We start from the raw sequence: 25,982 nt of genomic DNA, 5'->3' as shown, positions 1-25,982 counted from the left end.
GACGATGTCTTAAACAGGAGAGAACAGTAGAGGGAGTACTGAGCCCTTCCAAAGCTTCTGGCTCTCCCTTTGTAGGACATACCTGCATATTTGTCTCCCATGTTTTTGCAACGTTAAGAATGACTTTATTAATGTGCCTTATGTTTGAAACTATGTATCTGGTTGAAACGAAGTGAAATAAATGTATTCTTTTCGTTGTAACTAAATTGATTTGTACTGGCTGAACATGAGACACTATTTCTGATGCATCTGACGATTATTTCTGACATTTCCATTGCTAATACAACACAGTGAAATAAGCAGAAACTACATTTGGTTTTCCACAGTCAGCAAATGAAAGATAATTTCAAGATCATTAAAAAATCCAACTGTCCAAGTCTCCTTACTGTGAAAATTTATTCAAACTTATTCAGGCCTCAGTTAATGTCAGGATTTCGGATGTTCAAATTTTGCAGCTTTTTATTCTTTTTTTTTCCCTCTTCATAAATTTGTATATGACTTCTGAAACACTTGAGCTGCTTGTGTTGTTCATACTTACAATTCCATGACACTGAAATGATTTTCAAATGGCCTTGTCAAGATCTGTGACTAACTCAGGAATAGGTAATGCCTATTGTGCCTCCCCAGCTGCTGGAAGGCTACAGCATGCACTGACAGACTGTAATGCAGATATACAGCCTTCTGTAGTGCAACTCAACTTCTGACAGAGTAAACAAATCTTTGTCAGCTGCCTTCAATGTTGTGAATGTTACTCCTTGGGCTCCCTGCAGCAGTAGAATTGATTCTGTGCTGTCAGATTTTTGCTTTTAGCAGGTGCTTCACTGTTGTCCTTTTTTATCATGTTGGAGTTGTCCATTGCCTGGGTAGAAAAGTGTCTGTGAAATTATTCTGAAAGGTGTGCCCAAAGGATATTTAGGATGCTGTTTGTTTCTTTATCGGGAGAAACTGATTTTGCAGCATCAGCTCTCAGAAAAAAGGTGCAAACTGAGATTATCCTTGGAGTCAATTGTGCTCTACTTGCCCTCTTGTTCATCTCCCTTGGGTTCTTTGCTACTTGCAAATATGCTGTTCTCACACAAGCGTGGTGCTGATGCCACAGGGCGATATACTGCAGTAGCAGCAGTATGCCACCACCCAGAGAGCTTCCATCTGCTAAACCTGGGTCTTAAAATCTCAGTGAATAAAAGGTGGCATTGGAGGATGTGTATCCATGACTGTCTTTGAATTAACTCTAAAATTGCTCCCTACTTACTTTGTTAGCACTTGATGGAAGTTTCTTGGCATTACAAATCAAAGAGTACCTCTGGCAGACTTTATTAATTATCATTGCATATAAAACTTCAGTTTCCATTCCCCCAAATTTAAAACAAATCCATGTTATACCACCCAAATAAACAGGAGAACCTTAAATGCTTGGCCCATGGTCTCCATGAAATTCCAGTTGCTTAAAGAAGAGAAACAGAGATAGCTCTAGGGACATATTTGTTGTAGAGTGGCTTTCCAGCCCTCTATGTCTATTAATAATTGCTATGTCAAGACTCTAACTTGGCATGAAAGAGTTCAGAGAGAAGTGACTGTGCTTTTTAGTTTGGCAGGTCAGATCTGACATAGGCAGGAAAGAATAATGCCTGTTATATTCATAGAAGACCCAGCAAGGCCCAAAATCCTGAAAGCATGAAAAGCTTTAAAAACATGAAAAGAGTTAAGAATAAAATTATTTCATAAAACACATAACAATTTAGTTCTTAGTTTATCAGTAACAATGATATTTTCTCACAGAAGAAAATACTGAGAACTGGCATGAGAATTTGATAAAACTATGGGTAAATTTCACAAAACTATGGGCAAATTTGAGATATAACTTCAGTTTTGAGAGCTTAAGATTTCACGGAAGGAAATGTTGCCAAAAGACTACATACTGTTGATGGGGAGCCTGCAGCTTTTTAGTTATGTGACATTTACAGTTACTTAGATTACTTAACTTTACTGCAATTAGAAATTACATCAATTTAGGCTTATGTGTTAAAAATTGTCTTTTAAAATTTACTATATTCATTCAGAAACGAAAAATACTATGGTTTGATTGACTTCTGGTAGATGAAGGAAGCAATATGCAGTTAACCTGGCTTTAAACTGATTGCTAAAATATACAGCACAGAATGCCATTGAAGAACTACTAAAGTATAATTAGGACTGAGTGCATGTCATAGTATTTGTCATGGAAAAATATTGAAAGTAATGGAACTGCAGAGTTAAAATAATAAAAAAGCCACTGTCCTGAGCATAGGGCAATTTAAAATTAAATGAAATTACATGGTAAATTACAGTGTAGGATGGATCAAAAATCATATTTTTAAGATGTTCTAAGCTATAGTGCTTAGCTACCAGCATGACTAGTATATCAGTATTAAGCAAATGTAATATTTGATTCTGACAAAGAAAACGTTATTTTTCTGTCATAAGAGATATAAGTATTTTGCCTGTGCATACTCCAATGTTTTATTATAGATTGCAAAAAAGTTAATGTGTCAAAAAGGGAATTTATCTGCAATACATTTTTAAAAGCATGCATCTGGTGTACTTTGGGTTTCCAGGAAAGAAAAGTTACTTCAGATATTGAAGCTACTGAAAATTACAATTTTGTAGACATGTAAATATCTGGTGTCCCTGCCCACAGCAGCAGATTTGGAAGTAGATGGTCTTTAAGGTCCTTTCCAATCCAAACAATTCTGTGATTCTATGATCTAGGAACAGCATTCTGGATGAGGTGAGATTTAGGTTTAACAATTTTAGTTGCCTCAGTACAACAAGTACAAGTGCCTACAGCTTCCTGGTTAAAAACAGATGGGTTCCTAAACAGTCGATCAAGGAAAAGGGCTTTCCTGCAAGGCAATTCAGAGTAGCTAATAGGGGTACTAAGAGGTAAGAAACATAAATATCTTGGCAATAAGTTAAAAATTGTATACCCAGAATTCCCAGAATCAGGTTTTCCAAGAATCTGGAAAACTTAACTTAGTTGATATCTAGGTTCCTCAGAATACATATAGAAAACAAAGTGATATTCTAATCGGACACATTTTTGTATTTTTGAGCTTCTGAAGATCTCAATGCTTTTGGAAATTTCCTGCACAAATTCATTCCTTCTGTAGCATCATCAATATCAGTTGTATTATGTAGCCTTTCACACATATGTTTCTTCTGGTCCTATCTCTGTTTTTACCTGTTGAGTTGTTCTTGAAGTAAATCTAATCGGTTCTCCACTTCCCCATATATGAAATCACTTTCAGTTTCACAGATCCCCCACGTAACATGGGGTAATGCCGGTTGAACTGGGGAGTCCTGGTACTCCTGGATGTTCTCCTGCTCCCAGTGTCTTTTATCGGTGATATCTGATGAAAGACAAAACATATAAAAATATAGGTTTATAAACATACTGTTAGAGAGGGGTTGGCATTTCTCAAGCACTCACTTATTCGTGTGTCTCAACACCTTGACAGTCAAATTGGTACATTGGAACACTGACAGAACAACTCTCTTTGTTTCTTACTTCTATTTAAGGAAAGAAAACTGGTCACATTCATGCTAGCATTTTTAAGCTGTAGATAAACAAGCAGCTTTGTCTGGTCTGCATCATCAGAGTTCTGCCACTGAATGTCTCCTCTTCCTTTAGTTTTATTTCTATTATTTTATTGATGAATCTGGAATTTCCTTGAGGTTTTTTTTTTTTTTTTAGCAATTTGCTATTCACTGAAATTAGAAATATTTGTTCTAACTGAAATGCATTAAATGATGTACCTGAATGTCTTTGATTGCATGTTTCAGAGGCCTGACTAAGCCTCTTCTCTTGAATGAACTATTGAGGTGTATTTACTGTTTAGCTTTTTGATGTAAAAGACTTGCTTCATTGCATTTACAGCGCTGGGCATGTGTTACAGTGCATTGGAATGCTCCCTCTAGAGAAAGGGGCCAGGCCTCAGCCAGCTGTAGCACTACTTGTCTTAACAAGGTTGGTGAAATGCAATATGTTTTCTCTGAGACAGGGGCCATTTAATGCAGCTCATATTGCTTGCAAAAGGGCACTGGTTACTTTCAGAAAGGAAATTGATTTTCATTGATGTAGCTTTTAACATCACTACTCTCCAAGCCAATCCTTACATCACTGTGTAAAGCATGTCTCCGATACTCTTGTAGTACTGTAGGGTGAAAGGTGCCTGTTAATTTTATTTAATTATTTGAGACTTCTAAAAGAATGAAATATTCAGCATTGCTGGGTCAGTCAAAGATCATTTTAATATTAAATGAAGCTTCATGTAAATAATATTTTTTTTCTTTCACCCCTCCCCCCCCCCGTTTCAACCGCAGATAAAATTTTGGATTGAGATAGAGAAAAAAAATTATTTCAAGTTAAAAAAATCCCAATTACATTATTAGGATTTTATTCAGCGTTTCAGCTATTTTGCTGAATTTAATTACCTTTCTAAGCCTTGTATATTTCATACACAATATATGAAGTATTTAAAGACACTCTTTGTATGAGTCATTTATATTTTATCTCCAGCCCCTTGTAAGAAAAATGATGATGACTGCTCCAGTTCTCACCCTGTATCTGCTGTGCTCAAATTCCATCCCTCTTGACCCTCCCAATTCTTGGATCTCTGTGATAAGGCACTTCATGGTAGCACCAAACAGAACTCCTTCCCTTTGCTTGGACTTCTGGTTTGAGCTATTTCTCCGTCCTCTTTCAATTTGCTTAATTTATATCTCTGGGGATTTATTAATTAGTTTACATTCTTGGCTCTATGCCATTTCTCCTGTTCACCAGGATGGTGAAAGGTTACACATCATTTATCATGGGATATACTAGTTGCACTTATCAGATCACTTTGCAGAGCCCACAGGTGACATATTAGGTTGAACAGTGCTTTTTCCACAGCTCTCCCTGCCACTCTGAGCCTTTGTTTACTTTGAGTGAATCTGTCATGTGAACAGTCAAAAATTGCTCAGTACCACTCATTCTACTCTGCTGTGATTAAAAAGGCTGTTTAACACCTGCTCAATACAACTCTCTTTAGAGTTGTATATGTAGTTATTTAACTATATGAAGTTATAGAACATATAAAAGTTCCTACTGTTCTCAGACTGCTGCCTCAGCATACAGCTGGACAAAAATCCTTGACTGCTTATAAGGCATCAGCAGTCAGATTTGAATCCCACATCAGTCCTCAAATGGTTTTTTCAGAGCTTCTCCTAACTCTTCTCTTGGCACTGCGTGCTGATAACTCAGCATAGGTTACATTCACTTCATGCTTGTGAAATTTTTCTAAGCAACCATATCAGCCAGACCCATGTTTCAAAGAAAAGAGAAAACTACCACAGTGTGGATGACATGTAAGAGCTTTGTCCAAATGCTAATAGCTAATCCTTTTCAAGCATATCTTTCAGCAGTGTTGCTCTAAGTGAAGAGAAATGAAAAAAAAAAAAAAGCGCCTGCTCAGATTTAGGATTTCAAGTAGATTTAACCAGGAAGGGGAGTGCTCACTACATGACTCCAAGTGGAAGGGGACACTTCCATTTTTTTTTTTTTTTTTTAAATTAGAGAGAGGTAGTTGTTGCATTATCTGATCTTTGGTTAGCAGGTGGTAGCAGGTTTCCTGGAGCTTTAGAGAGTGTTTGGTTTTCATCTGACACGACCTATAACTGATTTTATGTGCTAGGCAGAAGGAAGGGGAAAGAGATTTCACCTTGGCTACACAGAAACCTGTTCAGCTTCTCAGCCACTTAAACCAACAGAAGAAAAGAGATAAAGGGTGTCACAGAAGCATGTAATTTGGTTTTAGCAGGCACACATGGCACAATTTGCAGCGTCCAAGGAAAAGTTGGAAAGCTCTCAGCAAACCAAAGAAAGCAGACTATGACAAATTGAGGGGTACAATTTCAAACTATGGTTTTAGGTGCAATGGATGTGATAAATCTGGTGGAATTATAAGCAGTGAACTTCAGGAGCATTTTGCTGTTTATAATTTCCTGTAAAAATCAAAATGTTGATTATTTTTCACAATAAATCATTCAATAAAATCACAGATTTTCAATGCTATAGTTATCCCACGGAAATCACAGCTATTTTTTTGTCCCAGAATATGTATTTGGAGACTATTCTAATAGACATTCAATTTGTGACAAAGCAAATGAATTGGTACCGAAATCACAACGTAAGATCACACACTGTAAGCCAGGTAATACACTATAAAATATGATATTGTACTGATCTAAGTGTCTTTTCAGGGAGTTCCAGATACATAATTAACCCCAGAAAAGCCCAGCAGCAGTTGCAACTTTGTAATCAACTATGGACTTCCAGGGGTTGAAAAATCTTAGACTGAGAACTAAATCAATAAATGTATAACTAGGTTCACTTGAACAATTCAAGAATCAATCTTATAGCCCAAATAATGACCAAATGAAAATAGCATTTTTCCTTAACATATAGCTAACCACTACAGAAAAATTATCAGGTCTTGAAAAAAGAGCCATATGTTTTAAAGTTAAAAGTTGCATTTTAGGATTATGAGAGAGATGTTTATACTGTTTCTACCCACATTATACAATACATTATTAATAGTCTTTCCATTCATTGAATTAATGACGAAAGCTTAAAACAAAACAAAAGGTAATTAAATATGTATCAGTCACAGTGGTAATGAATTGGAGTAGCCTTATACAAGTGAATTTATATCCAAGATTTATAAGGTACCATAATATATGAGGACACACACAAGCAGAGTCTATTTCACTATTTCATTATGTTTGTAACTACTTTTATGGTAAGTTATAATCAATCTCTAATTAATAGCAGGAATAAGAATTTAGTTTAAAATTTTTATCAGTCAAAGCTAATCATATTGACCTTGAAGTTTCTATGAAAGCTTCAAGAAAGCTCATTACCCTTCATACACGTTACTAGAAGTGCTAGATTACAAACTGGAAAAAAGAATATGGCCTTAATCAAAATACATAACCTTTATATATTCTAAATTTAGCTCAAATAAAATCTGCAATAGGTTGCCTTGGAAAACGTTGCTATAGCTGCAAGGACACATTTCTGGCTATTGGTAGGGGAAAGGTAAGCTTTCCAACTGCAATATGTATGCAACAAGTTTATGTGGTGCAGATTTATAGAGCCTTAATTTGAGGAGACCAGACTTCACATATTCATACCTCTGAGATGTAAAAATCATTGTTTGGTCTGATCAGTCATTAGGTTTATTTAAAATGATAGTCTAAAAGTCTAAAGTTTATTGAATGGTGGTTAAATGGGTAAATTGCCTCAATGGAAACTGCTGGAGGAAACAATGTTAAACAATAAATTTGTAATTCTTCCCTTCAGACTGAAAAAATTACACATGAACTTGCAGCAGTATTTAAATTGTATATTAATCCAGAGGTTTTCATTTATTTCCTTCACATTGCTGAGAAAATTAATATTTTAGTATATTAGATGTAATTTTAATTATGTGATTTAACTCTATGTAAAAGTGTCTGAGATTGCTTAATAGTTTCTGATCATTTCTCATATACCAAAGCTCAAATCTTTATTCTTGTGTGTTACTTATGGAAGCCAGGATTTGTTCTGTGTGATGTAATGGCACTGTAACCAACATGTGCAGCATGATTTTTTTTCACTCAATTTTTGTTGTGTCTTGTCAATGTCATGAATGAAACTAGTTAACTGAAATCATTTTTTTGGTGGAGAAATCACTAGGTTTATCTTGCTCTTTACAATTTTTTACTGTCATCCAATCTTGGCTCATTAAACACCCTTTGAGAGATTCTTTACTGCTTTGTGTGCAGTTTTCATCCATGGGCACTCAGTGAAGACCAGTACCAGTGGACAATTTTAAAGAGTTTTTTTAAATTACTTTCCTAAGGTAATTCAGTTACAAGATGATTTATTAACAAAACATTGAATGACATTTTGGAGGTTCTGTAATACAGTTCCACAGCCACTACATTAATGCTCTTGAGAAATAATAATTTTTGATCTAAAATGTTTTTTCTCAAGCTTTTAGGAAACGCAAAAATAAATATTATATAAAGAATCATTAAACCATTCAGAAAATTATTTTGGTAAATCAGAATAGAAGAGATGTTTGCTCAAACTTTACAAAATAGCAACAGATGGATTACCTTTGCAAGAATTACTTCTTTTGTTAATAAGAATTTCTTCTGTGTCATTATCCATTTCTTCAAAGTCCATCTCTGTGGTTTTCTCTGTTACGGATGGGTAATCAGCTATGCCAGAGAACAGGGGCTTTTGCTCATCTTCAATGGAGGACACAAAAGATGATGACCCACTTTTTTTCTCCTCAGAATGTTTCTTAATAGATTGATAATATCTGGTGGTGTCTCCTGAGGGTTCAGGATCACTCTGATCATTATCTTTGAAATAATCTGTGAAACAGAAATATGTGTGTTCAATAATAAGCAGTTCATGAAATTGTACTCTAGTTTATTGTGGTCTGAGGATGGACATGATTATTATATCAGATAGGAAGTACATCGTCTATTAGAATAAATTACTTTAAAACCTTTTTTTGATTATTCTATGAGGAGATTTAAATTTCCTTTGAAGTCTAGAAGACATTTGCACATACGTAGTAAAGATTCATAGTCTGTAAACTTTAACTCATTCTGCAAAATGTTGCTTATATCAAAACAACAAAGGTTTTATCCAACAGGGCTCTCCTATGTACTCTTTTTTTTTTTTTCCCCAGTAAAGATGAGATTTGAGGAAGCCTTATATTCCAAAGTTTACAAAAAAATAAAATATTTCATTCCCTCTTCCAGTTTCTCTCACTGTCAGGCATTTTTCACAGTCTTGCCAGGCTAAGAGTCATGTATGTTAGACTTGATATCTGAAATACTTATTTAAGTAATTCTCACATGAGAGTGTCTTTGCTAATTATTCTTTTTCAAGAAGGAAATGCATTAATGTATTAATCTACCACTCATCCCCGAAATTTCTGGGCCCACCTAAATGGAGAACGTATTTCTCCACACTTATTACAGGAGTGATAGGGTAGAGAGAAACCCTGTTGGTTCAAAAAGAAGGGAGTTCCTTGTCTGACTTTGTGGGATTGCCTCAAAACAACTTTCCAAAGCAGCCCAAATTCCTTAACCTTTAGAATTAGTTGCAATTATCTGAATATCTGATCTTTTGAATAAGAAAAGTACCCAGCATTCTGTAATATATATGGTAGCAGAGTACCAATCAAGTTGAGAATGAATCTTTCATTAGTCACAATCAAGGTCTATAGTGAGCAATAGCAGATTCAGTTCTCTTGAGAAGTGACAAGTAAACCTAGATTAAAATAGATGCCTTTAAAAACACATCACAAAAATTAAATAGGATTTAAACCCAAGAACAACCATTTATGAATACAGAGAAGTCTTGATCTCTTTTCAGCATAAACTTGAAGCTAATTTCCAATTCAGTATTTGGTTTTCCGTATTTTTAACTGAAATGTCAAGATAATTTCAGTTCTGCTATTTATTTAAAACACATTTTAACAGGGTAGTCTCAACAACATATAAATACTGTAACTAGTTTGCATTAACTTCCTGGGGAGACAGCATGATTTCCCATCTGCTTTGTGCTAATTACTAATCAACATCGCTCTGGAATGTCTGTAGTCTTTACAGCCTACGGCAGTGGCTAATACAACTTTTAGTATATTTACTGGGTTTCTTCTCTGTTTTCTACTCACTGTAAGGAAATGAAACTGTGGCCTCATCTAATCCTCTTTGTCTGCACATAAAAAGAATGTAGTATTTGTAAAGAGCATCCTGCAAGTGTCCAGACATTTGTGAGCAGTGAGGGCAGGTAATGGTGAACAAAATAAATCCAATAACAAAGCAGGCCTCCTTTACCCTCTAGAGTCTCCAAGGGTGATTAACACAATCTTGGTCTTTATTTGGCTTCTGTTAAGCAGGACTGCTGACTGTAAGTGATACTGATGATACTCTATTACTGCAAAGGTGTCAACACAACTGCAAATGGACCAGCACTGGGGGCTCTTGTGGGATGCTCAGGCTGGAGAGTCAAGTGCCATGTTGTCTGCAATTCCATCTCCAAAACAGTACAAAAGCAAAAGAAATCTTCATAAGAAAATTCTATTGTACATGTCTTCCATGGAGTTTCTTGTGGGAATATATGCTGAAATACATACAGTCACGCTACAGTAAATTGTCTTAACTACTTAGTGTTTTACTGACTTCAACCTGTGAAAAAGACCTAACGAAAGCTTGAAATTGTCAATTTTTAGGGTAATTCTTTATGTTCATGGGATTTTGTGCACTAACGGCAGCTGTAATGAGCACTCTGTGGAATACAAATCAGTCAGTGGACTCATTTTAAGAAGAGGTCATTGAGATTCTAGTGAAAAAAATTGTATAGCAGCTGAAGTGTAGCAGACCGTCTTATCTGTCATATTCATAAAATACTAAAATATCTAGAAACATGAAGCCAGGTTCTGCTAGTAGTTACACTGCTGTAAAACCAGGGTTATTGAGTTGATATCCCTGTATTTAATCTCCATCTATATCAAAGCAACAAAACATATTATTTTCCAAATGCTTCCCAAATATAATGAACTCACTGTCATGAAAAGGAAAGCAGAAATATGTCAAATTTAGGGTCCTGCCTATTGAAATCAGGGAAGATTTGTTTGTCAGCTGATCTATTTCAAAATAGACATCTTTGGCTTTACTGCCATTGCTTTATATTCTAGCCATCTGGCTACACTCAGAGAGTCAAAAGTTGTTTTCTTTATAAAAGACTCATATTTAATGCTAAAGATTCTTCTGTCTGGAGGATAATCTTGTGATACTCTGCACCTAGAGCATGAATTAAAATAGAAACTGATCTTTTTAATTAACTCTTCAGGACCTGATGACGATGCAAACTCTGTACCTTAGCAGTGCCTCTGTAGCTCAGTGGAAAATAAGTTACAAATAATATCTAGGTAGTGCTTTATTCAAAATGTGAATTTCTCCAGTTTCTCCTTCCTTTCGTAATGAAATCCAGTAACTGGTTTGGAATGAATTTTCCAGAGGAGAAGTTTTCTATCTGTGTATGTATGGATAAGTTCACTTTCTGTCATACAGACTCCAGGCTTCAAAAGGTTTCTTTTTTTCCTTTCTCTTCTGCTTCCAAATGTAATCATTAAACCCTGCCTCTCCCCTTCTGCCCCCCCCCCTGAATTCTAGTGCTTCCTCTTTCCTTTTGCATTAAAACAAGTTTCACTTTCTGATTCTGATTGCTAGAAACTATGTTTTACTGAAGATGATTACTTTGTAACTTCCTGCTTTACCAAACATGTACAAACATCATTTACACTCTTTATGGGACTTTTTTTGGCCTGTGTTTTGGATGCCTGCCAAGTTTATAGGCAATGTCCTCCTCCCATTTCTGTCTGGAAATTCCAAAATCTTCAAAGTAATTATCAGAAGGTTTGTGTCATGCTTTTCGCGCGTGCACTGGCAAAGGAAGGGAAGAAATGGGACTGTCACAAGTCTGGGTCATATATCTGTGACACTAACTCACAGAAATACTGGCATTAAAATCCAGCTTGATGGGATGCTTACCAGAGATCAGACAGGTTTTTTTTGTGTGACATGGTCTGTAGTATCGAAATTTTGCGTTATTCAGACAGTGCCAGGCTGCATGATCTAGGTACATTTTCTCTTAATGTACTAGTCTGCTGCAAACAATATTGGTGAAAGTGCCAGCAATTTATTACATGTGGAGAAGCATGGTTTAATACTGCTGTAATTTCATTAACTGGAATTTGTCATACTTAATCAGGCCAGCTATGTAGCCTAGTGTTTCAGAAGGTGGTAGATTTTTACTCCCTTTTCAGCCATCCAATAAAAACTCCTGTAATGTGTTGAGACAAATTCAATTTTGTGCAGGAAATGAGGTGAATGACTTCCTTACTCCCATAGAAAGCAATTTATATCCCAAACCATAAAGCAGACAACCCTCATCATTAACATGATCTGCATAACTATTAATCTGTTCAGCAGAAATGACATCTTCCCTTTCCTTTGACAAAGCCTACCATATTATTTTACACTACACCAAGTACATTCTTTGGTAAGGAGAAATGCCCACTGTGACTTGGATGGAAGAATGGTTAATGGCTCAAAATGTCTGGAGATCTTCAGATTCCCAGCAAGTGTTTCGATTCAACTGTTACAAGCTCTTCTTGTGTGACGTTCACAAATATTCCTGTGATGGTCAATCTATCTTTCTATGTATGAACAAAGTATTTGCTAGTCATCATGACGATTTGATATGTGTTCTTTAATTTAAAAATGTCCATTACCTTGTCAGAGAGCAGAAAAATGCCTATGTGCCCACCCATGCACCACAGGTAGCAAATATTTTGAAGGAAAAGTCAGTGACCAAGCAGCTCAGATAGTATGTTAAATACAATACCACAAGCAGGGTTGAAAAAGTGCAAAATTCAAAGATCAAAAGCTCAAAAGCTTCTGATTCATAATTTGAACACTGGTGATCAAACCATGCCTATGTTTTTCATCATATCGATGAGGAACTTTAGTGGATTTATTTTCCAGTGAGAGAAGGACGTGATCCCCACAATCTTTACAAATGCATGATGAGGAATAGATAAAACTCAGGACTTCATTTTGTATGCAAAATTGGAAATGAGAGCTACTCCACCTTTGCTACCAGAAAATTTGTCTGAAAACTGATTTTGGTCTTGTCTATAGAGACATTTAACTCTTCTCAGACATCAGAAAGTACTACAACTTACCCTGAATCCAAAAACCTAAACAAACTTCAGACATTTATAAACCTTGAATTTTAGGCTGAATGAGCTCTCGTGTCTCAGAATCAAGTTGGCCTATAGTCAATCTCAGAATTCAGATGCTGCATATTGTGACTCTGGATGTTTGTCAAAGCCAGTCTCAACTCATATACTGACAAGGAACATGTTCCAGGAAAGGTGTCCTGAAGGTGCATTCCAAAAGACTATCAACTTGAACAAAGCATTCTACCATTTTTCAGCTGAAGAATAATTTGTCTGTTGTCAGTCTTGTATTGCTGTCACAATCCTCTCAGGTCATGACTGGTGATCAAGTAAATTGAGAAGTGCTGCCTTCACAAACATTTTTGAGTGCCTGCTGAAAGCACAGCTTGTTTCAACATCTACACATTACCAATACATCCCTGAGGACAAAATAGTAGAGAAATTAAAATCCCCCACCTTTTAAGGAAAGTTAAATCATAAAAGTCCTTATAACTAATAACTTGAAGTGATAAGAAAATTTAAAATCTCTGTTGGCAGAAAAAGTGCCAAGGCAAAACCTCAACTCTGGACATGAGGAGAGCAGACTTCAGGTTGCTCAGGGAATTAGTAAGGTCCCCGGGATAATGTTTTTGCAGGTGCTGGAGTCCATCAGTGCTGGTCACTTTTCAAACATCATCTTCTAAGGGTAGAGGAGCAGGCAATTCCCAAATGTCAGAAGTCAAGCAGGAAGGGAGAAGGCCGGCTTAGCTGAGCAAGGACCTTCTCTTGGAAATAAGTCAAAAAAGGAAAGTGTATACCCAACAGAAGCAAGCTCAAGTGATATGGGAAGAATTCAGAGATGCTGCTTGTTACTGTAGGGAGAAAATCCATGGGGTCAAAGCTCAGATGGAGTTGAAGCTGCTGGAAATGCGGGGGACAATAAAAAGTGTTTTTTCAAGTACATTAATGGCAATAGGAAATATAGCAATATCATTGGTCCCTTACAGGATGAGGATGGTCACCTCCCAAGCAGGGACAAAGACAGGTGCTTAATGCTTTCTTTGCCTCTGTCTTCAACACAGATGACGAACCAAGGAGGTCTCAGTTCCCTGAGCTGGAGGACTGTGACTGTGAGGATGATCAACCCCAGTCAACCCTGAAATTGTGTGGGATCTGCTGCTCCACCTGGATCCCTACAAATCTATGGGGCCTACTGGGATTCATCCTAGAATCCTCAAAGAGCTGCTGATGTGATCACAAAACCTCTCCTGATTATTTTTGAGAGGTCTTTGGAATCCAGAGAGGTCCCAGCTGACTAGAAGCTGGCAAACGTTGTCCCAGTTTTCAAAAAGGGCGAGAAGGAAGATGCCAGAAACTACAGACCGGTCAGTCTCACTTCAGTGCCTGGTAGTTATGGAGAAGATTATTCCGGGAGGTATTGAAAAACACCTGAAAGACAATGCACTCATAGGTCACAGGCAGCACAGTTTCATGAGATGAAAGTCCTGCTTATCAAACTTGATTTCCTTTTATGACCCACCTGGTTTATCAAGGGAATACAGCGGATGCAATCTTTTCAGATTTCAGTAAAGCTTTCAATCCTGTCTCTCATGGGGTCCTTCTGGACAAAATGTCCAGCACACAGCTGGATAAACACATCATGGTGGGGGGTGAGCAATTGGCTCACAGGTTGAGCATAGAGGGTAATAGTGAATGGGGTACCATCAGACTGGAGACCTGTCACTAGTGGAGTTCTGCAGGGCTCCATCTCGGGCCCTGTGCTCTTCAACATCTTCATAAATGACTTGGATGCAGGACTGGAAGGGATACTAAGGAAGTTTGCAGATAACACAAAACTGGGAGGAGCTGTTGACTCCCTTAAAGGCGGAGAGGCCCTGCAGAGAGATCTGGACAAATTAGAGGACTGGGCAGTCTCCAACCATATGACATTCAACCTGGGAAAGTGCTGGATTTTGCACCTGGGATGGGGCAATCCTGGATGTATGGACAGACTGGGGAATGAGATGCTGGAAAGCAGTGCCCTGGAAAGGGACTTGGGGTACTGGTTGATGGCAACTATGTCATGGGGGGTATCAGGCAAAGCATCACCAGCCAGTCGAGGGAGGGGATTGTCGCGCTCTGGTGCAGCTTCACCTTGAATATTGTGTGCAGTTTTAGGCACCACAACATAGGAAAGATATTAAGCTATTGGAGAGTGTCCAAAGGAGGGCAACAAAGATGGTAAAGGGCCTTGAGGGGAAGGTCACTTGGTCTGTTCAGTCTGGAGAGGAGGAGACTGAGGGGAGATCTCATTGCAGCTACAACTTCCTTGTGAGGGGTAGGGGAGGGACAGACCCTGATCTCTTCTCTGTGGGGACCAGTGACAGGACCCAAGGGAATGGCCTGAAGTTGTGTCATGAGAGGTTTAGGTTGAATATTAGAAAAAAATTTTTTAACTCAGAATGTGGTCGGTCACTGGAAGAGGCTCCCCAAGGAACCTGACAGAGTTCAAGAAGCATTTGGACAACGCTCTCAGGCAACATGGTGTGACTCTTGGAGGTGGTCCTGTGCAGGCCTAAGGCTTAATGACCTCTGTGGGTCCCCTTTCAAACTCGGCATATTCTGTGATTCTGTGAATCTGTAATTTGTCTGAAGTTCTACATGAATTTGTATATCTAGAAGTCCTGCTTTAGCGCCTTCAATTAGATGTCTGTAGACCAGTCAGACCTCAAAATCTGAAACAATACCAGAGACCTACAATAGTTCCTCAAACCAGAGCTCTTGAAATCCTTATATTCTTCAGCACATATTTGTTTTCCTCCTTCTTCCTCACTTCTACTCATTATGTTTCCCTTCAAATTTCCCACCTATCTTTAGGACCCCCTACTTACAAATGTACTGTCAGATATGTGTGTGGTATTTGACTAACACCAAGGAAAAATGTTGTCTGTCTAGAAACTATGCAGGAAGATCCCTATTTCTAAGAAAAGTAGGTTACTGGAAGTATTTTAGGAAGGCTAAAACATTTTCTCCTCTCAGTAGTAAAAAGGTTTAGAGAGTTCTTTTTCTATAATTTTTTTTTAATGATAGAAACTTCATTGAATTCCAATTTCATTCATAATTTGGGAGTTCCTAAGTCTGCATTTTATATATATATACTGTAGACATAGATAGATATAAATACAGATATAAACTAATATCCTTATAGCAAGTTTTGGAAATTTTGGTGAAAGGTTCCCGTAGATTAGATAATGATGGAGGAAATAAACTGTACCAGAGAGAGCTGTTTGAATACTGTTCTGTATCAGTTCTGCTTGTGAGAGTTTGGTAAGTTAATGTGTCCTTTGCTGTGCTTCCTGTCTGACCTATGAAAGTTTGGGTGATTCTGGAAATAGGGAACAACAGAAGACACTGAAACCTTCCCCAGCCATCATGGACTAAAGTCTGGATAACATTTCCATAGGGATCCATATTCCTATTTTTAAATGGACTTAAAAAAGAGCTAGTTTGGAATAACTGAATTTGAGACACATTTTAAAAGCCAAGAATTTCAAAGCTGGAGTGAGTGTGAAATAATTCATTTTTTCTTTTGTGCAATTATCAGTACAATGAGATGGTAGGGATGGAGGGACAGACTTCTATCCGCATTTTCTTTGCTCTGTCTGGTTTTGTATCAACTTTAATCCTAATCAGATAATGATGGAAGGACAATTCTTAATTTATACTTCAGAAAATAATGCTATACTTAAACAAATCAGAAATGAAAATTATAACCACCATAACAATGCACTTCAGAATGAAAGGTCGAAGCAGTTCTCCTATCAAGCTTAGATTACTCTTCTCTTTTACAATGAATTTAGCTTTCACTGTAGCACTATTATTACTATTTTTTTTTTCTGAAGGATGGCTAGAGGTATATGTGACTGGATACAACATTTTGATCAGATTTGGCCTTTGGAAACAGCTTCTCTGGAAACAACTCCTGGAAACAAGACTCTTCTATGGAAGCTCCCTGAGATGCCTCCTAGGCACTGTGGTAACAGCAATAACAACAGCAATAATAGGAGCATATGGAACACTGTGCTGATGGGCTCTCTGTTGACCAGGTACTTTTCTGTTATGGGTTTCATGCTTAAGGTAAGATTTTGGGGACCTGGGGTCTCATTTCCAGCCATATGCTACCTGCCAATATCACAGCTGTTTCCTGGTCATCTAAGGACCTAACACTATGGCTGAATATTAAGAAACTCTTTTCTAATTAAGCCCAGGCCAACTGCATCAGCAAAGTGCTAACAGTTTAACACAGTTAAGTAACAGCTTCAATTTTTCTCCAGATTCTTACCCTACTTTCTTTCTGGGGACACGGCACAGTGCTTGGCTGAGTCATCTGTTTCTAAAGTAACCATTTAGATAAACAAGCTGGGGAAGGGGACAAGAATGGGAAAGAACAGGGGCAGAGGGTGTTTCCCCATTCTCTTAGAATCACTCCACTTCATAGTTTTAGGTAGGAGAACCCGTTCCTGAAAGGTTTCCTTCTCTTCTGTATCCAGAGCCATGGCCTCTGGATACCTTGTGTAATAAAGCTGTGTTAATATGTTTTGGCTTCTTAGCCTGAGTATTACCTACAAGCAGTGCACACTTAAGGTAGTTATACTAATCAAAATTCATTTAGAAGTTTATTAGGACTCTGGCTTCTGTGCTTACTTTGAGAACAGATCAGTAGACACTTTTGGAAAAGTCTGGTCAGGAAACATAACTCTTCAAATTAAAATTAAGCACTATATGAGTTTACTTAGTTAAAAACATTCTAAAAATGAAACACTGCAAGATGTATTTTATATTCCACTTGATTGCTACAGCCTGTGTCAGCATGGGTAAGTGCAAGACCCAGTTTAACAAGATTTTGTGAGAACTTTTTGTGGCCTTTTAAATTCACATCCATGGAACTAAAATTTCCTTGTTATGAGTTTCCTGGGCCAGCTGACACTGGAACTGTCCCAAGAAGATTAAGAATTTAGAGCCAACATTAACAAAAAGTTAAAAAAAGATACTAGCAGAAGTGATAATGGTTGAACTCTGCAGAAGTCTTTTCAGAGCCTCAAGTTTTCAGGCTTTCAGTGAGCCTACTTACACTCTGCATTTTTCACCTGTCTATTGGATTTCATATTCATGTAAACAACTCTAGTAATGTCCCATTCAGCACAGAATAATAGATCTGCATTCAGAACTAGCAGAGCAGCAGAAACTTCTTGCCTGAATGTATTTCCCTTGAAATTAGCAAATTCCTGCAGAACTGCTAGAGGAAAATGAGAAATGGGCAAGAAAGGATTGTATTCTGCACTGCTGAAAATGGCAGCTGGATATAGATGGAACAGCTTATTGTGCCTCAGTTTTCAGCAAGAGACCAACTTGCCAACCCAGCTGAGAGCTTTGTTTGGAACTGCCAGGCAGGAATGCTGCTAATTTTAAGCAGTCACAGAGTTTCTTGGCTGACTGTCAAGCATCTATGGCAACTGGCTAAGTCTGCACCTGCACCTGTGCAAGAAGTATCATTCCCCTATTCTGAAAGATGTGCAGTGAATGTCTTTTGGGTGGGAGCAAGTACAAACCGTTATCTAGTGTGTATATTAATTTTTGCAGGTGACCTCTTGTGGTATTGTAACCCATTCTGGAAGCCAGAGAACAAGCCGGTCTCTTCAATAGTCTTGTACCCTTTAAAATCACATTATGACAGAGCCCTTACTAGTCTTAGCAGCTAAGATCAATTTTCACTGACACAGGTAAGAAATGGTGAAAATATGTGTATGTTGAGTGAGAAGGTCTTGTGTGGAATTGGAAAAATAGTGGTACTAACTGCAGATGCATAATAGAGAGCTGCGTTGATTTCAGTTTAATCCCTGAAAAACTCATACAGGAAGTTACCATGGCAACAAGGTCTAAATCAGGCTAGCATGAACTAAAGGCTGAGATAACACAATCCCATTTTTAGCACTCCAAAATGGAGAAAAACCCTGATGATCACACTAAAGATGGAAACAATACAATTTCAAGCTGCTTAATATGCTAGAAGGTCAACAGATGAAAGTAAAGAATGCCAGCAAGAAGACCATTCCATGAGCACCCCCAAATAAGTACAAAATAATATATCAGAATATAAAAGTGAGAATTCTGCGTGTCTCTATCCTGTTCAAACTGTAGTTCTGAAAACAAAATATGATTGTTAAACGTAGTGATATAACACATTTTTTTTAATCATTTGGCATACTGTGGCCAGAAATGTATTTACCAGCTGTTTGTTCAGGAACTCTGTCTTTTCTACTCCAGTTCTTCTGAAAAACTCTGTAGGATCATCCCCAAATATTTATCATTATAGATTCACTATGCTGGATCAAAATATGATGCCACTCCCTCCTACATTTAAAGGATTGAAATCAATAGAATATTACTTTACAAACCAGTATTACCTCTAGTACTCTACAGCCTCATAGAGGATGTAGGATGGGCCACAGAAAAGGACCCTGAAGATCTATGACTGTGAGGTGTCTGCTGCAGCTATGGGAACATGTAGGGACCCTGAGCAGAGACCAGAGAGGGGCAGTAAGGCACTGGGCCAAAAGAATAAGCAGGTCTTGCAAAGGACTCTTACAATTTCATCGTACGTACCTCACTTCTGTCTAACTCAGACATTACCAGGTGGTACACAATCATTGCCAGGACTAAGGAACTTGTCGTCAGTCTTGTCTCTTCTTCCCCAATGGTGGAAGTATTTTTTTCAGAGACAAAACAGTGGAAAATTATGTTCTTTCAAAAGTAATGTAAATAAGTGTTTCAAAGAGGATGTTCAGTGTAGTTGACTGGACAAGAATTATAAAAGCCTAGGGTTCTTGGAACCACATTAACACCTGAGTAGCTTATTTGTAATTCTGCAGCATGCACAGCATGAAAGATCACTTCCATCTTGTCTAGGTAGCAGCATATGTTTTCTCATAAGAAATGTGAAGGTTAGTCAGGCAAAGCACCTCTGTCAACAGATTCTTTGTGAAGAGCAGATTGAATATTTCATGGGGACATTTTCCTGACAGATTTGTTGTCAGTCTTGGCTTCCTGCCCTAAAGATGCTTCTCTGATCAAACAGCAATGTCATTGTTCTGAATAGCCACACTCTGGATTAGAGCCTTTCTTCATCAAGCACTATACTTGCTATGTATGTTTAAAGTGTTCCCATTTATTATCAGCTACTCTGCCACTCTATAAATTGGTATTATGCTGTATTTAGGATTGAAGTTTAACTGTAGAGTGTAAAAGACAGGCATACCAGAAACAGTAATTTATCAGACAAACCATTCAGCCATAAATGTGTGATGTTATTAAAGGAATCGTGTTTTTCCTACATAAACATGAAAATCCTATGAGTATCAGTTTAGTTGTCTTCATGACTGTTGCTGTTTGGCCACAGCTCCTGTCTACAGTTCCTGGTATTTAGCAGTACTGGATACTAATGAAATAGTTTAATATTTCACTGAATTTTCCTTCATTAGTTCCAAAAGCCACTAAGGCGAATGTAAGCACATAAAACATTACCTGAACTTTTGCCAGGACAACCTTTTACATATTATTATATGAATAAAAATTGGACTATGGTGAATCTACTGTGTCCTGAAATATTTTAAAATTTAAAATTTTAAAATATTTTAATTCCAGGGAGAAACACTACCTAGCATTAAGTTCAACAAAGCACTTTTCTGAGGAAATTAAATAATCCAATAGACTAGGTTCTCCAAAGAGTTTAAGACATCCTGTCTCAGAAAATAAATATTGTTCGAGATAATATACATATATATATATGTATATTTCAAAGGCACTAAGGTAGCTTAATGTTTGAACAGCTGTGCGCAGGTAGATGTGAAGCCATGGAAGGGTGAAACATCTATGTTCTAGTTATATTTGAGCTTATAGGGGATAATGCACCAAGTATTTTTACTGCCTAGCTGGATTCTCAAGGGCTGCTGCAGTAACATCCAACATGGGACCCTAATGTACCCAGCATTACCAAGTGAAATACCAATGAATAATGAAGCAGTGCTGTCTAATGTAAGAAATGAAGTTAATTACCTTTCTCTATTTCACTTTGGAAGGACAATTTCCGTCTTCGTAGTTTGCAGTTATCTCCATCTGTATCATTAGTAGTTTGTGATCTTATTACGAGGTCAGACTTGTTTAATGAAATATGAAACAAAATGACAGATTAGTCCCATCTAAGGAGGGCAGGTTTGTAATAGGTGATTGACTATTAATCATGTTCAAGCTTTAATATTACAGTCAGTCTGCATCAACTTCTCCATCCCCAGCTAATGGTATTGCCCCAGGCTAACATTAAAAAGTTTATACAAATTGACCCAAACCAAAAATGTCACCATCTCATGGTGAAATAAAATTAACCTGATAATAAGTTTACATGGAAATACATGTGTTCACGTTTTATCAGCTTCCATGAACTTGTGGTTTAAGAACCTCTAACAGAGAATGTACATTATTACAAGAAGTAATGTGGTAACTGATTGCAATTATATTTATATTTAACTACATGGTAATGATTATAAAGCTTAAATTTTACAACAGTAAATATAAGGCTGACAAGCATGAGGCACTTTATCCCTCATTGTTTTGTCTTTCTAGGCCTTTCCTTCCTCTCTATCAGTTAGATCATTCAGATACTTATTCCATACCAGAACCCAATCTTGCCTTTTTCTGTTCATCTTACAGGCTGTGCTTTCTTTCCTTAATAAAACCAAGATGCATTTGACTCTTTTTTTCCCTACTTATTTAAAACTGAAAAATTTACAAGTAAGCATATATAACACCAGTTGAGCTCTTTGTGTGCATACCTATGGCATTGGCTTCAACCTACTTCCCTTCTCTGTACTAGTGAGGTTTCCCATACCCCTGAAGTAAGCAAACTGGCATGTGGGAGAAGGGCAGAGGGAAAGAAGTGGGAAGCATTTACATTTTTGCTATTCTGTTCATTGTAAACCTGGTGAGGTTTACAATGGTGGCCCACTGGTAGAATAACTGCAAGATGAAAAAGGTGCTTTTACACAAATAGGAGCATAGGAGCAGAAGTTGAGGCATAAGCACCTGTTGTTCAGATAATAAATTTAGATCTGAGTGATGTTTTGAAGATGAGAATGTGCTCATTGCATCTTTTGGGGGATGATTTTCTGGATTGCAATAGATAGTGGTAAGTAAGTGGAATTGCTAAAAACTATGATTTTGCAAGTTCAAAAGCATGGGTGAGCCTCTCCTCCCTTCTTTGTTTCTGTGAAGAACAGTGATTTTTTTTCTTAGTGGCTGGTACAGCAGTAAGAAATAACAACTGACGAATTTCTAAGACACATAAGCAGTGTGAATTTTCTTTGTATTTTGCACCACAAAACATAAGATGGATTTTTTTTCAATTTACTCAGATGTAAGAAAAAATAATGATAAAATATTAATGACAATGTAAGCAAGAAGTAATTGCTCAGACTAAAATCATTAATGTGAATTTATCCTCTAAGAATTTTTCAAATATATGGATATTCAGTTATAACTTAAATTTATCACTAGACTATACATTTATTGTATTGTATTTCAGATGTAATTAATAACTATGACCGTTACAATACATAAAAAAGGATAACTTTGAAAATAAAGAATATAATTGGCCTTTTATTTTCAGAATGATATTTTATTAAAAGGATTCATCATAAAAAGAAGTGATACTTCTTGTCAGAAGTTATATTTGTTTTAATTTTTTTAAAAATAAAGATCCACATGTAATTAGCAAAGATGTCCCTATCTTTTACAGCCCAAAAATTAGTGCTCTTTTCTCCTTGTTTCTCAGAAGGCCTTTGAGGCCAGAATATGTTAGTTCCTTCTCACTGAACCTCTGTTTTCCCTTAAAGTATAGTTGGAAACCACAAAATAACAGTATCTCAGAAATAATGAAGTGGGAACTAGTCATTCTGTGGGCAGTGTAGTCCATGTCTGGTGGTACCTGCAACCTTGTAGGGAAGGCTTTAGCCTCAGTAGCACGAGCTCGGCCATTGCCTTTCCCCACTCCCTTTTTGGCCAAGCATCCACTTTCTTTTCCAAGTCAGACTCACCCTGTCAGTCTGAAATAAGGAAACACTGGTGATTTTTTGGCTTTCCTGAAGATGCAATTTGTGCAAAAGGGAACATTTAGGACTGTCACTGTGGTAAAAAAGAGACGAAGAAATCCTTGCAAATATGAAAACTGACTGAAATTTGAAAAGGCCCTTGTAAATTTTTAGTCTCCTAGGAGGTAGAGTGCACTCCAAGAAAAGAGAATTAATAATTCATGTTTGAAAGGCAATTAAATATTTTCTATTGCTATACACAGAATGAATCTGGATAATCTGATTTATCCTTATTTTATGGATGTACAATTATATTTAGTGTCAAAAGTTCCCCTTGTGGTGACCTAGGCTATAGTCATCTGAAAAAAGCCATATTTTCCATGGCTTTAACAAAATCCCTCTGGGTGAAGCTTTAATACTATTTAAATATAGAACCAAATCCTGTTAGATTAACATCATCTGAATAATTTCATTGACTTCTGCCGTGTTTAACTGACTTCGGTAGGAGAAATCAGGTGAGTATATTTTTTAATATAGGATTTGGCCTCAGGATTTTAGCTTTTAATTTTTCTAACCATGGTTATTCAAATGCCATTTTGAAGTTTTGTTACCGAGGGACAGATTTGGCCCAGTATGAAGAAAAAACCCCGCACTTATTATATGTACCTTTGCAGTTTCATCTCTCAGATTAAAGGTCAGTTCTAGATTGGTGAGGAAGAGATCAGAAAATTCAGGGTACATATCCAAAACTTCTAGCAGATCTTCTCTCTGGATCTTATGTAAGTCACAGTAAGTTAAAGCTCTCACATCTGCATTTGACTTTCCTGGTTTTGCATAAAGATGTACCATCTCTCCAAAAATATCATTTTTCCCTGCAGAGAGAAAATTAGATGGAGATTATTATTTTAAACATGAACAAACCATTAAATTGAATGATATATTTCTTTATGATAGTGGCATAGAATACTTGATTTTACATTAAGTGATACAATTAGATTACCATTGAACATATATTTTTGTAAAGAAAAAGTAAAATTATTAAATATTAAAAGTGAAAGTATCAAAATCAATGAAAATGCATAGGCATATAACTGGACTAAGTGAAACCAAAATCTAGTTTCTTCACAACTTTTCTTCAGTTTCATGAAAACAGCATGACTAGAGTAGTTTCCTTTGTTCTTTCTTTAAAAATATTATTTGGTGGTTTAAATCATATTGTTAGATGACAAAGGTGCAATTTCTACTGTTCAGTCCAGTACAGGAGCTATTTAGTCTGTAATATCATTTTGTTAAGAATTACATGAAGGAGCTGACCACACTTGAAATACATTTTAGTAGAAAATTACTTAGTATTTATATTTTTCAGAGGGAATGCAAAACTTCTAAGATGCAGAAGTTGTTTTGAAGATGCTCTCTAAATGTGGCTGCCTCTGTTTTGATACCATTACAATCCTTTCAGTCAATGTTTCCACATTCACATTACGTGTTTGTTAAAATTGTCATCTCTATTTAACTGTTCAGTTTTGCCAAATCTTCACCTGACCTTCATCAATGCAGAGCAGCTGCAGCCCTAGACCAGTGAAAATATCCTCTAAAGTAAGAGTTTCAGGGCTTACCTGCAAAATGGGTTTTGGGGGGAAAGTAGGACGATGCTTGTGGAAAAAAATAGTGGTCATAGCAAGGGCAAAACAGCAGACTGGTAAAGAAGAATACAGGGATGATTTTGCCTCCCTGTTAAACATTTGTGTGTTTTACATTATGTTACTAAGAGTAGTTCTGATTTCTCCAATTTCTAAAAAGGAAGCTGAAAACTGGGTGAGCAAGCAGCTAAAAAAAATGCAAAAAATAGTTTAAGGATTGATTTACAGTAAGTATCTTAAAGAACACAGGAAGATTAAGAGGTAACCTGGTTATATTGCATATATTCTTTAGAGAAAAAATTACTTGGGAGGTAATGCTTCCAGAATACAAGAAAGAATGCCTAGCAAGAACCAATGGAAAGAAATTGAAGAAAGAAAATTTTACAGTGGAAATAAAGCATATATATTAAAAAATAAAGATTATTTACTATGGAAATAAACTGCCAACAAAAGCAATCATTTTTTCATCTCTATGTCTTCAAATCAAAACCTATTGCTTTTCTTTCATCAAACAGAGTTATAAGACATAACAGATAGTTAAAGGTATGAAATGTAACAGGAGTCAGTGACATAACAGGGGTTAGAAAATATAGTCCTTCTGGCCTAAATGTTAATGAATGCAGAGGTCCCTATTCAAGGCATATAACACCTTTTCTGCAGTAAGAGTATTGACATGGTTGTAGTATTTTTATATCTTGTCTGCAAAGCTGAAAGAGATGGTAGATTCCAGAACCATTTTATTTTCTAAGGATTTGACATAGAATTACTGTTGTCATGTCAGTACTGATTAGACTTAACCCATCCACATCAGACAGTGCTGATAATTTGAGAAAAGCTGTGGGAAAACCCCCAACATTTCTCAGAAAACTCTTTGATTTCTTTGATGAAATTTCAATACTTGTTAAGAGTGAAAACTTCATGTTACCTCTGTTGGACTCAAGTCTTTTCAACCCCAGAGGACAAAGCATTGAGTGTTTTGCATGTCCATTTCTGTGTGTACATTTTTCATAAAAAGCAATTACCTAAAAACGTTTGGCTAGGTATTGATAAACTTTGTTAGGTTTCTGTGCGATTTCATTGCAGAGTAATTTTCATTCATTTCTATTCTTTCTCTGCAGATTCTTCAAGATACCACAAACTCATTAACTGGAGCCAACTATCTTGCCTCATGGACCATGCAACAGATGTGAGCTCATGGAGTACTTTTGGCTGCAGTTGTGCACACCTGTTTTTCTGTCTGAACTACCATTCACTTGCAGAGTGGGGCTCCAAACTGCAGTCCCTGGTGCAGCTGTAGGCTGGAAGTGGCATTGCCTTGCAAACACTTGGGTTTCGGCTGCAGTGTGAGACCATAGGGATCTGATGTGCTTAACGTGAAAACTTGACTG

At 36.9% G+C, this 25,982-nt stretch overlaps 1 protein-coding gene across 3 annotated transcripts in view; it reads right to left on the bottom strand.

The window, feature by feature from the left end:
• Positions 1–25,982, bottom strand: part of KCNH7 (potassium voltage-gated channel subfamily H member 7) — a 220,409-nt gene that overhangs the window by 2,817 nt on the left and 191,610 nt on the right. For all 3 annotated transcript variants that reach the window (XM_032693714.1, XM_032693715.1, XM_032693716.1), the window contains 4 exons: positions 23,621–23,826; positions 20,928–21,027; positions 8,185–8,448; positions 3,221–3,389 (listed from right to left, as the gene is read on the bottom strand). In XM_032693714.1, the coding sequence (XP_032549605.1) occupies positions 3,221–3,389; positions 8,185–8,448; positions 20,928–21,027; positions 23,621–23,826 (739 nt within the window). The remainder of the gene's footprint in view (positions 1–3,220; positions 3,390–8,184; positions 8,449–20,927; positions 21,028–23,620; positions 23,827–25,982) is intronic.

The sequence above is a fragment of the Chiroxiphia lanceolata genome, chromosome 7 (assembly GCF_009829145.1).
Source record: "Chiroxiphia lanceolata isolate bChiLan1 chromosome 7, bChiLan1.pri, whole genome shotgun sequence".
Taxonomy (NCBI): Eukaryota; Metazoa; Chordata; class Aves; order Passeriformes; family Pipridae; genus Chiroxiphia; species Chiroxiphia lanceolata.
Note: the sequence above shows the minus strand (reverse complement) of the source record. Positions and strands in the feature narration are given on the sequence as shown.